Here is a 15721-nt window from a genome sequence, read left to right on the forward strand (position 1 = left end):
GCTTCGCCCGCGTTGTCATAAACAATGAATTAAAAGCGGTGCAGTAGTTTATGAGTTTATCGCAAACAGACAGAAAAATGTGGTGATGGGACGTAATATGACGTAATATAAATGTGGCGATGATAGTACTTACAACTGTGAAAAATATTTTTATACCTTTTCATTTCATTATCACTATATTTATCGGTAAAAGGCGTGGAAATACTTAACTAAACGTTAAAAAATATAACAAATCAATTTAATCTAAAATAATTTCACAGAGAGTTTCCGAACGCTCCCCTTGCCGACTCTCTCTATCGTGATTTTTGATCTTTGTTATCTCGCTCACACATTCCATTCGAAATTTGAATTATTCAAATATTATAATATAAAGTTTAGTTTATTTTTTGTTTGGGCTGAGAAATTATGTTGAGTACTTGTCTGTTATACTTAGTGTTTTATTAAAAAAGGTAAGTATAAAAGTTTAAAATTAATGCTTTGTTTACAATAATAAGGTAGCACAGAACCTCATGTTGGAATATAATTACGTCCTACTTTGATTTTTTATCGAGTAAAAAGCAGTGTTTTTCATACCTTCAAATGGCTCAAAACAAGTAAAACATAAAATCTTAACATCAAGTCCTAGTTTTGATATTTTATAATCAGGACGTCATAATATATTATTTACTTATATCATATTAAATATAATAATACATATATAATATGTAGTATCGGAATAATGGCTAATGGTTCTGTCTGTTCGACAAATTAGATATCGACAAGATAGTAGAGTAACCACTGTATTGCGGACTTGAGACAAAACTAAATTAAATGAAAGAGGAAGGAGGTTTAGTATGTTTATTATGGAAATCTATAATTTATTTTTCAAATTCTTTCGCAGCAGATACTTTTATTCTGTGTAATAGGATTTTTGTATCTCTTATCCTATCTATACCTAATATTATCTAGGTAGGTATCTTTTACTTAAATTATTTTTTCTTACAATCAAAGGATGCTTGAAAGAAATAGGTTCGGGAAAGTTGGCTGTCGCTTAATGTTATATTACAATTACTTAATATTTTGTTGTATTTGTTTATAATAATTTCAATATATTCAGCATGCTCAGTTATATTTTGTGTAAGTGCTTTGTTTTCACTGTTGTTCACCTGAATAACATTTTAAAGACACGAATTAAGCTTCATCAGCCTTTTATGTTCCACTAGAATATTCATTTTTCACGTATCGTTTTTTGGAAGGTATTTTATTTCACCCCCCTCTAGAATCGAACTCGGGACCTCTCATTTTTATGCTTATATCAAGATTGTAGTAGATTCTTCTCAAAATAAAATGTCTCAAGTTCCTAGTTTTCGTGGTAATGTGATTTATCTACAATTGTAATATACGATATGATTGATTGATCATTAATTCCACCAATGGCGTCCATTAGTGACAAATTATTTATTGCATTATTACTAGCATAGTGAAAGCACGCGGTTTTGTCGGTCCTTTACATAGTTTTAAAGAAGTCAAATATTGTAAGATCTGTGAGTATAAGGTACCTACCTTATTATCTATAATATAAAAATGAATCCCAAAATGTGTTGGTAAGCGCATAACTTGAGAACGGCTGAACCGATTTCGATAATTTTTTTTTTATTATATTCATTGAAGTACGAGGTTCTTATGTAAAGAAAACGTAAATATGTACCATCGGCGAAGCCGGGGCGGACCGCTAGTTCCTAATAGAAAGAACCTATGCAAGAATAGAAATTTGAAAATGTTTGTTAATTGACATCGTTAAATTAAATATTAATGTCAAAAATAATATTTTAACAATGTGAAATTAACAAAAGAAAGTGTCACATTATTAGATGCCATACTTATTCACAATTACCTATTTATGTAGCTGAAAGCTTTAACAAAGATTTTTAATACTATCACTCACAAAAAACCTTATTAAAATCGATTCAGTAATTACAAACAGTTCTATTTAAATAAAGACATTTGTTTCCAATTATCGTAAGCTTTCTCGAATTAATCACAATTTCAAAAGCAAATCTATTACAACGTACTAAGGTATTAAATCGATTAACTGTAGAAGGCTTTGTTTTATGTCAATTACGAATTTAGAATTAAATTTGATTGGGCGGTGAGCTGTCAAAAATTAAGTGAGGCGGGATAATCGAGCGGAACGAAGGAATATACAGCTGTCTCTGTCCTGTGTTTTAAAATGTAAGATGTGGAGATTTTTTAATAGGAAATTGCTTTTTTGGTTTTCTTAGTTCCCAATAGCTTCATTATATTTATGGATAAAGACTGATCGGTAGGTAGGTACATCCATACTAATATTATAAATGAAAGTAACTCTGTCTGTCTGTCTGTTACTCAATCACGCCTAAAACTTTAAACTACCTACTGAACCAATTTGCATGAAATTTGGTATGGAGATGTTTTGATACCTGAGAAAGGACATAGGCTACTTTTTATTGCGAAATATGTACCACGGGCGAAGCCGGGGCGGACCGCTAGTATTACATATATATGAATCTGTTTTTGTTATATTGTGTTTGTATTTAGACGTTTTATGTGTACCTAGATACTGAAATAACATTTGTTTTATATTCCATAAAAAAGTCTAAATGCTAAAAGTCTAAAGTATAAAATAGATTTGCCAGTCGGTAAGTGTAGGTATTCTTTTGACATAAACCCGTCATAACAACTCACGAAGTCTGCAAAAATCATTATAACAGAACGGACGAACAGCTTATAACTGAAGGCATCGGACTTAACCTCTTTTGACTGATTATTGCAGTCAAAAGTGGTTTTAACCAGCTAGGTATGAGTTTTACTCTAACATTTCTACATTGATTACTTATTCCCATTTGTAAAGATGACAGAATTTAGGAAAAATCGAAGTCATCTTCTAGTACTCTATACAACGTATAGATACAACTCTAACCTTCAAAACTTTTCAAAAGTTTCATCAGAATCAGTTCATCAATTTTGGCGATATTGAGTATCTTAAATTGAAATTTTAAATAATATCATCATAAATTTATATATCTACTAGCGGTCCGCCCCGGCTTCGCCCGTGGTACATATTTCGCAATAAAAAGTGGCCTATGTCCTTTCTCGGGTATCAAAATATCTCTATACCAAATTTCATGCAAATTGGTTCAATAGTTTAAGGCGTGATTGAGTAACAGACAGACAGAGTTACTTTCGCATTTATAATATTAGTATGGATGTGCTATTTATTAAATAGGTTTGAAGTTGGTGCCGAACATTAAGCACTTAGTATTAAGCCCGTGCACCGACATCAAACCTTTTTAATAAATAGCACATATAAATAATATGTAGTAAATAATAATGTCAAATCTTTTTTATTTCTTACTTTTCCGTTTTTGAAGTCGGTTGTTTTTAACGTAGTTATTTTTATTATACTCTGTCCATTTTTGACAGCTTCACGCGTTACTGGATCGATACCAAACCCAAATATGTGATTAAAAAAATTTTTGTCTGTCTGTCTGTCTGTATGTGAAGACATCACGTGAAAACTAACGGTTCGATTTCGATGAAACTTGGTATAATTATACCTTATTATCCTGGGCGTAAAATAGGATACTTTTTATCCTGAAAAAATACGAAGAAAAAAAATAATCTTAATTTTTCAGTTTTATCCATAGACGTTGTTCTGTAGAACAGCGAACACACGTTGGGTATTATTATAGGCCTAGCCGTATTTGAGTCCAATAGATATATTTTATAAGATGTTATTGTCAGAGTTACTCAAAATGGAGAAATGAACCATCCACGCGAAGACCGACATCCGCGCGGACGGAGTCGCGGGCGGAAGCTAGTGTTATATAATTTAAACGTAAAGAAAACCAAATTGTAAGATAGAAACCAATAAATAATAAAATATTAGTTTAGTTTAGTTTTAACTTACAATGCATAGATATGTGGTCTTATTATTACATATCTTATTAGTAGATACGTTTAGGTACGTTGTAATTATTATTTACGTACCTGATTCGATTTATGATAATATTTTGAATTTATATCTAATTGAAATGGTATCACAATCGATAATCGTTTGAACATCACTTCTGGTATCACCCGTCGAGCTGTCAAAAAGCAATTCTTATAGTGGACAGACTATAGTGAATATTAAGCTTTCCGTGCGATTAGAGATTTTTGTGAAAATTAAGCTCTCCGTGCGATATGAGCTATTTGTGAAAATTAAGCTCTCCGTGCGATTAGAGCTTTTATGTGAAAATTAAACTTTACGTGCGAATAGAGCTTTTTGTGAAAATTAAGCTCTCCATGGGATTAGAGCTTTTTGTGGAAATTAAGCTCTCCGTGCGATGAGAGCTTTTTGTGAAAATTAAGCTCTCCGTGCGATTAGAGCTTTTATGTGAAAATTAAACTTTACGTGCGAATAGAGCTTTTTGTGAAAATTAAGCTCTCCATGCGATTAGAGCTTTTTATGAAAATTAAGCTTTCTGTTCGATTAGAGCTTTTTATGAAAATTAAGCTTTCTGTGCGATTAGAGCTTTTTGCGAAAATTAAGCTCTCCGTGCGATTAGAGCTTTTTTGTGAAAATTTGGCTTTCCGTGCGATTAGAGCCTTTAATGAAAATTAAGCTCTCCATGCGATTTTATGTGGTTATCAATTCGGCCAGTATATTTTTTTTTATGTATGTACACCGATTACTCCGAGGTTTCTGAACCGATTTACGTGATTGTTTTTTTGTTCGATGCGGGATGGTGTCGAATTGGTCCCATAATTTTTTTTTTTTTCGGATAGGCCCAGTAAGGTTGGGTCGCCTAAGATCGGACGCATATGCCGAAAATTTTATACGTACCTACTGTATTTTTTATTTTATTTCTCATGATTCGATGTCGTTTTTCTGTTGCGGTCAACTGTAAATTGATGACAAAGAAATATTGTTTAACCCCTAATTTTTTGGTTTGCGTAGATGCTATCTATCTAAGCAAATTTAGAGCCTAAAAAGCAGACTTTTTTCGACTTACCATAGTGAAGAAAATAACAGTTCGGCCGAAGATCGGACTATGTAGTATCTTCACTTCTATGCGTTTAATAATAATGTTAACATTAGGAAAACATCCGGACTTACGTCTATACATTGAGCATCAATGATTGAGTCAGGAAATTCCTCAAAAAATTTGACAAAGAAAGTTTTTTTTTTATTGCGTTTTTTTAGTCCGGTCTTCCCTCCTCATCCTAATTAAGTTTCTCAAACTTTTATCCTCCGTGTTCTAGGACTAAATAATGAAAATGTACCTAAGGTCTGATAGTCATAGCGTCATTGGATAGTTAAATATATTAAAAGTTAATAATTATTGCGCATTATTGCATAAGGCGCAGTCAAGAGCTAAACTTCGGTCCGATCTTCGGCATTGGGAGGGAAGATCGGATCTTGGGTTGTGAACGTCCTAGGCGTAATCAAAGTATACAGATGGAAAGAGGATTCGCTAATTCTGCCCCAAAATAATTAATTACATTATTTCAATGAAAGTACTCTCCACAATGAGCCATCAAAATTTTGTAGGTAAGATCGGATCGACGATTTTCGCCACAAAATACACCTTTTCTGCTGAATCACCTGTGTACACGTCCCGTCTGGTCGCTGGCCGGCCGCAGAGTGAAGAGAGGGGCAGAACAAAATGGCGGATCTAGTAGTGTTGGTAGCAGTAGAGAATATTGCCTAGTTTGCGAGTTATTCCATGCATCCGATCTTATGTCACATCCGATCTTAGGCGACCCAACCTTAGTTTTTATTTTATGAGCATTTTTGTCTGTACTCGATGACTAAGTTGATATGTAGCAAGTAACTTTGATTCACTTCCCGGTAACCGATTGAGCTGAAATTTTGTATACGTATGTAAATTTGATAGCGATGAAACATTATCATGACATGAAGCTGATTTGATGATGGAATCGGAAGGTGGCCATATAGGAACTCAGTAATATATTGACTCAACTTTATCGAGTTTGGGCTCGTTTGATTCGTGTAGAAAAATACACTAAAAAGTAATAAATAAAAATAACTGCGTTAAAAACAACCGACTTCAAAAACGGAAAAGTAAGAAATAAAAAAGATTTGATATTATTATTAACTACTACTTGATATTATTGTACATATATTTCGCAATAAAAAGTGGCCTATGTCCTTTCTCGGGTATCAAAATATCTCTATACCAAATTTCATGCAAATTGGTTCAGTAGTTAAGGCGTGATTGAGTAACAGACAGACAGACAGAGTTACTTTCGCATTTATAATATTAGTATTGATTTAAAATCAAGTTTGTAACACAGACTATCCAATTTGTTACGCGACGGGACTCGAAGGCGTGACCCTCGTTTCAATAAACCGGTTTTCGATAAAAAAATATACTGATAATATAATTTATATTTGCGTGATATTAATATTGTAATGATTTTCTTGTTTGCTGGTTTTTTGTTGTCATTTTTAAGAAAGTGATTTGTGGTACAATTTTCAACCGACTTATAAAGTGATTCCATTATTAAACAAGAGTATTTCTGCAAGATAATATTATCTTGATTATTCTATCATTTATTATGTCGCTTGTAATAAAATACAACCGCGTCATTACCGCAATTTTAACCGATTTAAATCCATCAATTTTTTACCCCAACAGAAAAAAATCCGGATTTAAACCCGTCCATATAAAAACGCATGGGCCAAGAAAACCGGAACCAATCTCGACACATCAGCTGAGAAAGTAATCGAACCCGCGACCGCAGCCACTTCCCTGGGAACTTGGTGCATGGGAGCAAGAAATGTATGGATATTTGCTTTTTTTATCCTCTGGAAATAGTTACTAGATCGATAACTGATAAAAACGAAGTAATATTAAAGCACAGATAATATAATATCTACTATACTAGTAAATAGTAATTATACCTAGTCTACTTGTATCATGACTCATGCATGTAACTTAAAAATTAAAATGTAGCTTTGAAGGTTTGAAATCGGTCCATTAGTTTGTGTAAAAACATTATAAACATACATACATAACTACTTTCTTCTCTACAGATAATAATTCTTGTATTATAGTCATTGAGATAATATTACTACGTATGGAGGAGACACCACGAACAAAATCTGGGCGCCATTTTTTTGCTCTATATCTAACTTACCGATGAAAAGTTATGTTAGTCACTTTTCCGTATTATTTGTATTATGTATATGTGCAATATGGTAAATTCGTAACACACACGAAGGCATATTTGATGCTTTTCACTATAAAACATATAAAAAATGAGCGTGCAGTTAAGCCATATGGCTTATGTTGAGCGGAACATAAGTGATGTAGGCGCGTGTCGTCTCCATATGTAGATATATCTCAATGTCGTATATCTAGGTACTAATTCCATAACCACTTAGTCAATTAAGCATCACAAATTAAAAATCCTTTTTAACCTCAAACTCAAAAAACGCTCTAAATTCGAAAAAAAAACTAACCCGTCAACCAGCTCCTAGAATTTGAAAAAAGAACGCCGTATTCGAAATTTGAAAAAGTTCCAATTTTATCGCTATCTATAGTCCATACCTATATTAGTTCACCGCTTGCCGCTCAGGGCGACGGTCACGTAGCGTTTTTTCTTGAATTTCGCTTTCGTTGTGCGTGACTACTAAATATCGGGGCCAGGACTTACGGATGTTATAGAATAGAGTATAAAATATGTGTATAATGTATTGAGGGAGTTTTCAGTATTTTTTATATTAATAGACTTTGTATATTATGTTATCATGTGTCACTTGTAGGTTAAACCTTAGATTTGTAAAATGTAAAAGAGAATTTACAGTAGTGGAACTGTTGCAGATTTTATGTTATTAAAGATATAAATATTATACATTAAAATATTAGTAGTTATGTTGTCGTATTTTTAAAACAGACTAAAAAAAGAGACTAAAAAAAACTAAAATAAAAGACTAGACTAAAATCTAGATTATTATAATTGGTTCGAAGATAAGACTTTCTCCCAATAAAATTGTTATCAAAATTGGATCAGTCATTTCAGATATTACACAATTATCACCCAAACTGAACGCTGTACATACATTTTTTTTGTAAACAATAAAGCAGTCACGTTTGTAACTGCTGTAGTAACATTACGGAAGTGATTTTGAAATTTAACCATTTTTTGACAATTTATTGTATTCACTTGAAATGCTCAGTACCTACCTAAATATTTAGATTGAGTCATTATTAACAATGGCAGACATGTTGAATTCTCTTACAATAAATAATGTCTAAATAAAATTAAAATCTATATTCAAATAGAGAAAAAGTGTTTAATTGAGCACAGCATTTCCGGAGATTGCATTACACTTACAAATAAAAACAATTTTATAAAATTACTATATTAATCAATCTCTTTCGCTCTCATTAAAAGGAATTATGATTTAATCAAACTTCCGAATTATAATTGAATGCATGCAATTATATAAATTAGTACAATTTACAAATGGCTCGTTTATTGTAATTGTTGCAAAAATCAATTATTTACACGCACCGTTGTAGATGTCTGTTCAACTTTAAATCAAGTTTTACTCGAACAATTTTGATAAGAATTTTAACAATTGTAGTCACGTTAGGTTTACACTGTGTAGAGACTTATTTCACCGGAAAGCTGTTATTATTGAGTGATACAGATTTTATTATTGTGTTTTGTCCCGCGTAATTTCAGACATCTCTAGAGCGTTTTGCTAGTGAAAAATATCAACTGCACAATAAGTTAACCCGACAAATGTTGTTCTAGACTCTAATTACCTAATCTAACTCTAATTGTTGTTCTAACTCTAATTACCTAGACTCTAATTACCTAATAAAATTGAAATATTACATTTTACAACCTAGGTCTTCTCTAACTTTTTTGCATACCAGAAGATACCAGTTACACCCAAAAAAAAACAAAAAATCGCTACTGCCTATACAGATACTACGCAAGCAAATCCCCGTGTAATATCTAGTATATAAATACGTATAAAACTATGACCTATATTCCAAAAGGGCCACCGCTCATTCATGGCGACTCGCGGGTGAATGGGGCTTTTTTGTGCGCTTACACTTGACTAAATCGCTGTGAAATTACTTGCCGGCTGCTGCTTTTGTGGTGCGGTTGTAGTGACCGCGATAGATTTTGATATTGAAAAGCCAAAATTTGTACCTATCGTGATTCGTATTTTTTTGTGTTCAATGAAAGTGAGTCATTAAAATATGTCTTATTGGAACCACATTCAATTATTATTTTTCGTAATAATGGGGAATACCGAATATTCATGTTTTTCTTTTTTGTCTTAAATTAATAGTTTACTATTTTATAACGTAGAAAAAGATATTAATGGGCTTCAAAATACTCTAGATATTTTTTAAAATGAAATTTAAAACTTTTAAAAATTTTAAGCAGTTCAAAGTTCAAACACCGCCATTTTGCGCGCGCTTTGCGTGACGTCACATGTGACATGACACGTCCAGTGGGTGTTCACCTTAAGTGTTTACTGTGGAGTGATGAATACAATGTCGTGCCAGATGACGTCACATTTCGTTCGACCAGTGGTGGCGCGTTTTGGAAGTTAGAATTTCGCTCCCTTATTCTGCACTTTTTGAATATTATTTTAGGGGTTTAATAATAAATAAATAAAAAAATCCTTTTCATTATAATATTACGATAATAAGTATTCGAGAAAAAAATATTTTAAGCCATTTCAAATTTTATGCATATTCCCTATTACACACAATTATTATAAAAAATATTGAAAGTCGATTTTATGATTTTGTTTTGTATCATTGATGTCATTCATACAATTAAGATAAATCTCAATAATATATTTCGGATATAATGATATATAGTGAACATGGAGTCACATTTTTTCATAAAATATTGTGTGAAGATGCTGCTATGTACTATGTAGGCGTGGCGGCCTTAACAAGGATTGTACCTTAACCTATATGTATGTATATTTATAATATCTGATGATAAAGTATTAATCACAGCGAGCAAATAAATATGATAATCAGAGTGCCTAACTTTTATCTCTATAAGTAGGTATATCCTGTAAAATATTGATGGTAAAATACATGTAAGTGTAGGTAATGTATAAGCCAGAAGTAAAAAACGAAACAACCAATAAATCGTTGAACTATCAATGTTTTTAGTTCGAAAAAAAAATTACATTTAAAAGGGACTAAAAGTTACCTATATTCTTAAGTACAAAATGTAAAAAATAAAATATGTTTGCATTCGTTTCCGAAGCCTCGCTTTTTCACTAAAAACGTACACAACTATGCTTACTTTAAAATCCGCTTATAAAACCGCTACCACTCGCACCACAAACAGTTCATCCATACATAATTCAAATTTTAGTGACTCATCGTCTGTCTGTATCGTCGTATTGGAATATTCACATGGAATAATACTTTTAGTGTACCGGGTTCGATTTCTACGAAAACAAATTTGTAACCTTTAATAACGGTATTGTTGATTTTTTTTATAATGGATTATAGTAGGCTCTGTAGGTATCTATTTTTTTATATTATGATTATAAATTTTATTAAAATTTGATTATAAGTGAAACTATTTTATTTTTAAACAAAAGTTAAATTCATAATTGATAATTTTATGAAAATCTAATCAAATCATAACAGTGGATTTTGTAATAATGTTTACAAAAAAGTAGGTAATTACTGAACACAATTTAATTGTGTTTTGAATCCGATCTGCTTGCATAACGGTATTGTTATTCTTTACTTTCACTTAACATTCACTCAGCTTTCTTTAGTATTTTTCTATATTCATAATGGATTCTCATTTCTATTTTATAATCATTTAGTTATATTTTATTTACTTTTGGCACGTCTGGAATATCTGTTCAAATCTTCAAAAATTCATATTCCGTTGCATATTTTAAGTCGAACATATAAAAATCAAAGCATGCGTAATTGCGTAAGTAGTATCGACTGTTTAAATACCTAAAACAAATAAATAAAACTCAAGAAAGTGTTTGAAATAATATACCTACTAAGAACATGAAACTCATAAATTTTTTATTTACTTTGTAATAATTTTAATGTAAAAAATTCGATTTTTAAACAAAAAATATCAACATCGTTTCAAAAATCGAATCCTTAAAGTGTACCGTAGTCCGTACTATACATTCGAAATGATCCTAATGTATAGTCCAGACGTCAATAAAATAATAAAATAAATTACTATAAAGAATAGTAATTCAACTACCTGACTTACCGTCTCCGCTCTGGTTGCTGCTGTGGGCGTGGTACTGCTCATCTGAAAATTCGTACTCTATGTTAGATAAGCACATCTGCTCTCGATATAATGATTCATCGTAAGATATAAGTGGGAATGAATGAATAAATAAATAAAAGCATTTGCACTCAAACTCAAACTCAAAAATTTATTTATTCAATTAGACTTCTTCTAGAAGCACTTTTGAAACGTAAAACAAGTTCTTTGAATATTTATTGTTGTACAAATTATTTTGTGTTTTATTTGTGTGTTGTCTTTGATAGACAGACAGTTCAATCAAACGAATACAGAAACAAATGCAAAGATGCATTAATAGAAAAAGCCGATATTCACAAGTAGGTATGAATTCCGAAATATTGAATGTACTTTCTAATTTCAACTTGAGGCAGAAATCTGAATATTCATTTCTTAACTCTTTCTCAATAAACCTTCCTCGGTGCGGTAGTGTTTTCGCTTTTGAATCACACACGAAATAATATCCGAGTAAATTTCCAGAACCCTCACCTCCATTCCTATGGTCATTGCTCATCAGCTCTTGACTCTGTATGGGGGGGTGCAGCAGCTTCTGGGGCCCATCCATCCCCTCCACCTCGAGCAGTGGCGCGTGCTCATACCCGTGGACCACCAGCGGCGTGTGCAGGTCCATCCTGGTGTATCATTGAGCTGTTACCGCGAGTGCATCCTGGAACAATTGCTTTAATCTATACTAATATTATAAAGCTGAAGAGTTTGTTTGTTTGAACGCACTAATCCACACTTTTTTTTAAATTCGGTGTTCGGTGTTCGGTGTTAGATAGCCCATTTATCGAGGAAGGTTATAGGCTATATTTCATCACGCTACGGGTAACAGGAGTGGAGCCACGGGGGTGAAACCGCGCGGAGCAGCTAGAGGTCCGCCCCGGCTTCGCCCGTGGTACATATTTCGCAATAAAAGGTAGCCTATGTCCTTTCTCGGGTATCAAAATATCTCCATACCAAATTTCATGCAAATTGGTTCAGTAGTTTAGGCGTGATTGAGTAACAGACAGACAGACAGAGTTACTTTCGCATTTATAATATTAGTATGGATAAAATTGGGCTTGCACGTGTGCGGTGTTCTCTACCAGGCAATTCGAGTGTCGAGAAAATTGATTGTTACGGTCTTGCATAGATCGAAAAACTCGTTGTTTTATGAGAAAAATGCAGCTTCTAAAAAATTTGTGACTAAATATTTTCTGCCTCAATTCGCAAAAGTCGAAATAAATATCTAAATGACTAAATAACACAGCTACATAATGAATATTATAATCTAGTGTTAAACCACAGATAACCTAAAGCCAGAATATAAATCAGTTGGTTCCGTTTCCTAATGTTTTGTATGAAAGTCCCAGGTTCGTGCCCGGGCCAGCCATTGTTTTCGCGTTACTATGATTTACGAATACAATGCTCAGTATAAATTATTAACTAGCCGCTGCTTCTGGTTTTGTTCGTTTTTTTTGTTATATCGTACGTAGAATTCAATTAAAATTGTTTAGATGTTAAGTTTGTTTGTTTTTAGAGGATAATAATTATTATTGAATCGATTTAGTTCATATTGTTTACAAATTACATAATATAGATTTATGTCTAGAATAAAAGGTATACTTAGTGTAAATTTTAGCCGAGTACCAAAAAGGTAGCGAAAGTATTTTAGAGCCTAAATAATTGGAAAGTTGAAAAAAATCGTACATTTCTATAATAAATTGATATACTTTTACCTACTTAATTATATCATCGTCATAAATAGTTTTCAAAAATCACTATTTCTTTATACATCTTATAAAAATATGTTTTTAAAATAAAAGCCACATCCATCTTTTGCAAAACTTCCCGCAATGTCCTTGCAAACCTTCTATTGTTCAAAATATACAAAACTAGCTTTCCACCCGCAGCTTCGCCCGCGCAGTCAAAGAAAAACCCGCATAGTTCCCGTTCCCGTGGGATTTCCGGGATAAAACCTATCCTATTTCCTGGGATAAAAAGTAGCCTTTTCGGATAATAAAATATCTCTATACCAAATTTCATGCAAATTGGTTCAGTAGTTAAGGCGTGATTGAGTAACAGACAGACAGACAGAGTTACTTTCGCATTTATAATATTAGTATGGATATGCACTGTTTGCTGTAAGTTTATATATGAAACCAACCTAGTAATAATTCTTAAATAATAAATGCGAATATTTGTAACTACAACGTGAGAATAGTTGGTATCTATCTCGATTAATACTATACGATTAATACATAGAATAATCAAATCAAAATAATTTTAGCAAAAAGAAAGCTTATTGTCTGAATATAGCACATATATTATGTACTTACTTTAATTATTTTTATTTATCTTGGTAATAACGCTAAGGTTAATAAACTTATTCTATAGTTTATGTTTTTTTGGAATATTTAATAAATCGCTATCACTTATCACTTGAAGTTCAACAAAAACGCGATGCGCAAGGCTATGGGAATCATTTTTACAATACCATACAGAACACATGATATAACTTATTAAGGATACGTCTTACGATATAATATTTTAGTTGATAAAACAGTATCTGCGTAAATAAATACATAAATAGATGTTTCTATTTGTATACATATTATAACTTTGTATAAAACAAAATAAATATTGATGATTTCGAACTCAATTGCTAGTCGAATATGCGATCCATCACCGTATCGACATTAACCTACTCCTGAATAGGCAACAATTCGGGATTTCTCTACTATCTATTATTCTAGTATCGTTTTTTTTACCATTTACATAATGTGTCAAACATTTAAAACTTAAACAAACTTCATACCTATACATTTCATTTTCGAATTTTTTAAATACAACATGTTTTCATTAATTTTTTTTTACTTATATCCCGAGATATATCTTAACGATAAATACCACGTAAACCCGGCCCATTCACACGTCCGCTGATGTGAATCTTGTTGATGACTATCAAATTATTTACGTCTATATGTGTATAATAAATACATAGAATAATTACGATTTGTCAGAACTTAATTGTACGTTTTTTTTTCACTAGAAGATGAGGCGTGGCTGTGCCGAAATTTAAAGACAAAAAAAAATTGCAAAAAATTATTCAAGCAATTATCGATCTTCTTTCCATAGAGTTTTTATCATTAGAGAGTTTTAGGATATTTAGGATACCTACTTAGTATTCGTAGTCACAAATAATACCTGACTGACCGGTTGGCTTGGTTTGTAGTGGCCCTGCCTTCCAAGCCAGAGGTGGTGGGTTCGAATCCCACCCGGGGCAAATATTTATGTGATGAACATAGATGTTTGCTCTGTGTCTGGGTGTTAATTATCTATATAAGTATTTATTTAAAAATTATGTATGTATGTTTATCTGGTTTCCATAACACAAGCGAAAGCTTAGTATGGGATCAGATCGTGCCGTGTGTGAAAATTGTCCTGAAATATTCATTTATTTATTTAAATATTCTTTTTCTCTGTTCGTATAGGTAAATATAAATTATTACGATCACCACCGTCTATATTAGGTACCTACATGTTTAATTTTCTCGGATACTAACCTCTCTTCCCGTCCCATACTAAGTTTATCTCAAAATTAGGTGTTAAAATACAAATAAAAAAATAAATTTGTAAGTAGTAATCGTGTATAAATCTATGGGTGACAATTTGACTGCGCTTTCTCACGCATTAGCGATATAATGATGTGACAAGATCCTAATAGAGGGTCTGAGTTGTAAAAAATGTAATTCAGTTTTATTTTGTACAAAGTTATAAATAAAATAAAATTAAAAATCACGACTTTACGGATAACTGATAAGCTTATATTTATATAAGTTATCAAATTAGATAATTTTATGGAAAGGAAAATCGATACATTGAAAAACATTATTAAAATTAAAATCCGCCATTTCATGATCGGTAGGAATATAATCTTACCTAATATTATATCAATATTTTAAAGCTGAAGAGTTAATATTTTAATTTAGTTTGTTTGTTTGAAGGCGCATATATCAGTAACTACTGGTTCGATTTGAAAATAAATTTTCGGTGTTAGATAGCCCATTTATCGAGGAAGGCTATAGGCTATAATATTGTATACTAGCTGTGCCCGCGACTTCGTCCGCGTGGAAAAGTGACATTGGATAGTTTTCCCATGGTAAAAAGTACCCTATGCCCTTTCTTAACATATTATTTTCTACCACTGCCCGCGATGTTGCACCACCACGGCGTGTCAGTACCAAACACAGATCACAGAAACGTACCAAACATATCTAAAGATGACAGTGTCGCTATAGCATTACTTATAAGGAAACAACTTTTAAATAGCATTAAAATATAAGTATAATATGTTCTTGAAGTAAAACTTCTTTAGGCACGTTGAGAGTAAAATTGTAGCCTATAGCCTCACCCGACCTCTTAG

The 15721-nt window shown here is 32.1% G+C and overlaps 1 protein-coding gene across 4 annotated transcripts in view; it reads right to left on the reverse strand.

The window, feature by feature from the left end:
- The window catches only part of sv (paired box protein shaven), an 81967-nt gene that overhangs the window by 43612 nt on the left and 22634 nt on the right, over nucleotides 1-15721 (reverse strand). The window contains exons 2-3 of one of the 4 annotated variants that reach the window (XM_090115986.1): nucleotides 11803-11980; nucleotides 11269-11319 (exon numbers count right to left, since the gene is read on the reverse strand). In XM_090115986.1, the coding sequence (XP_089972112.1) occupies nucleotides 11269-11319; nucleotides 11803-11944 (193 nt within the window). In that variant the 5' untranslated portion in view covers nucleotides 11945-11980. Of the gene's footprint in view, nucleotides 1-11268; nucleotides 11335-11802; nucleotides 11981-15721 lie in introns of all 4 variants that reach the window. The other 3 variants (XM_090115984.1, XM_090115987.1, XM_090115985.1) reach the window with 3 other exon arrangements.

Source organism: Colias eurytheme, chromosome 24 (assembly GCF_061535395.1).
Source record: "Colias eurytheme isolate Ceu_HAF_F1 chromosome 24, ilColEury1 Martin Lab GWU primary, whole genome shotgun sequence".
Classification (NCBI taxonomy): domain Eukaryota; kingdom Metazoa; phylum Arthropoda; class Insecta; order Lepidoptera; family Pieridae; genus Colias; species Colias eurytheme.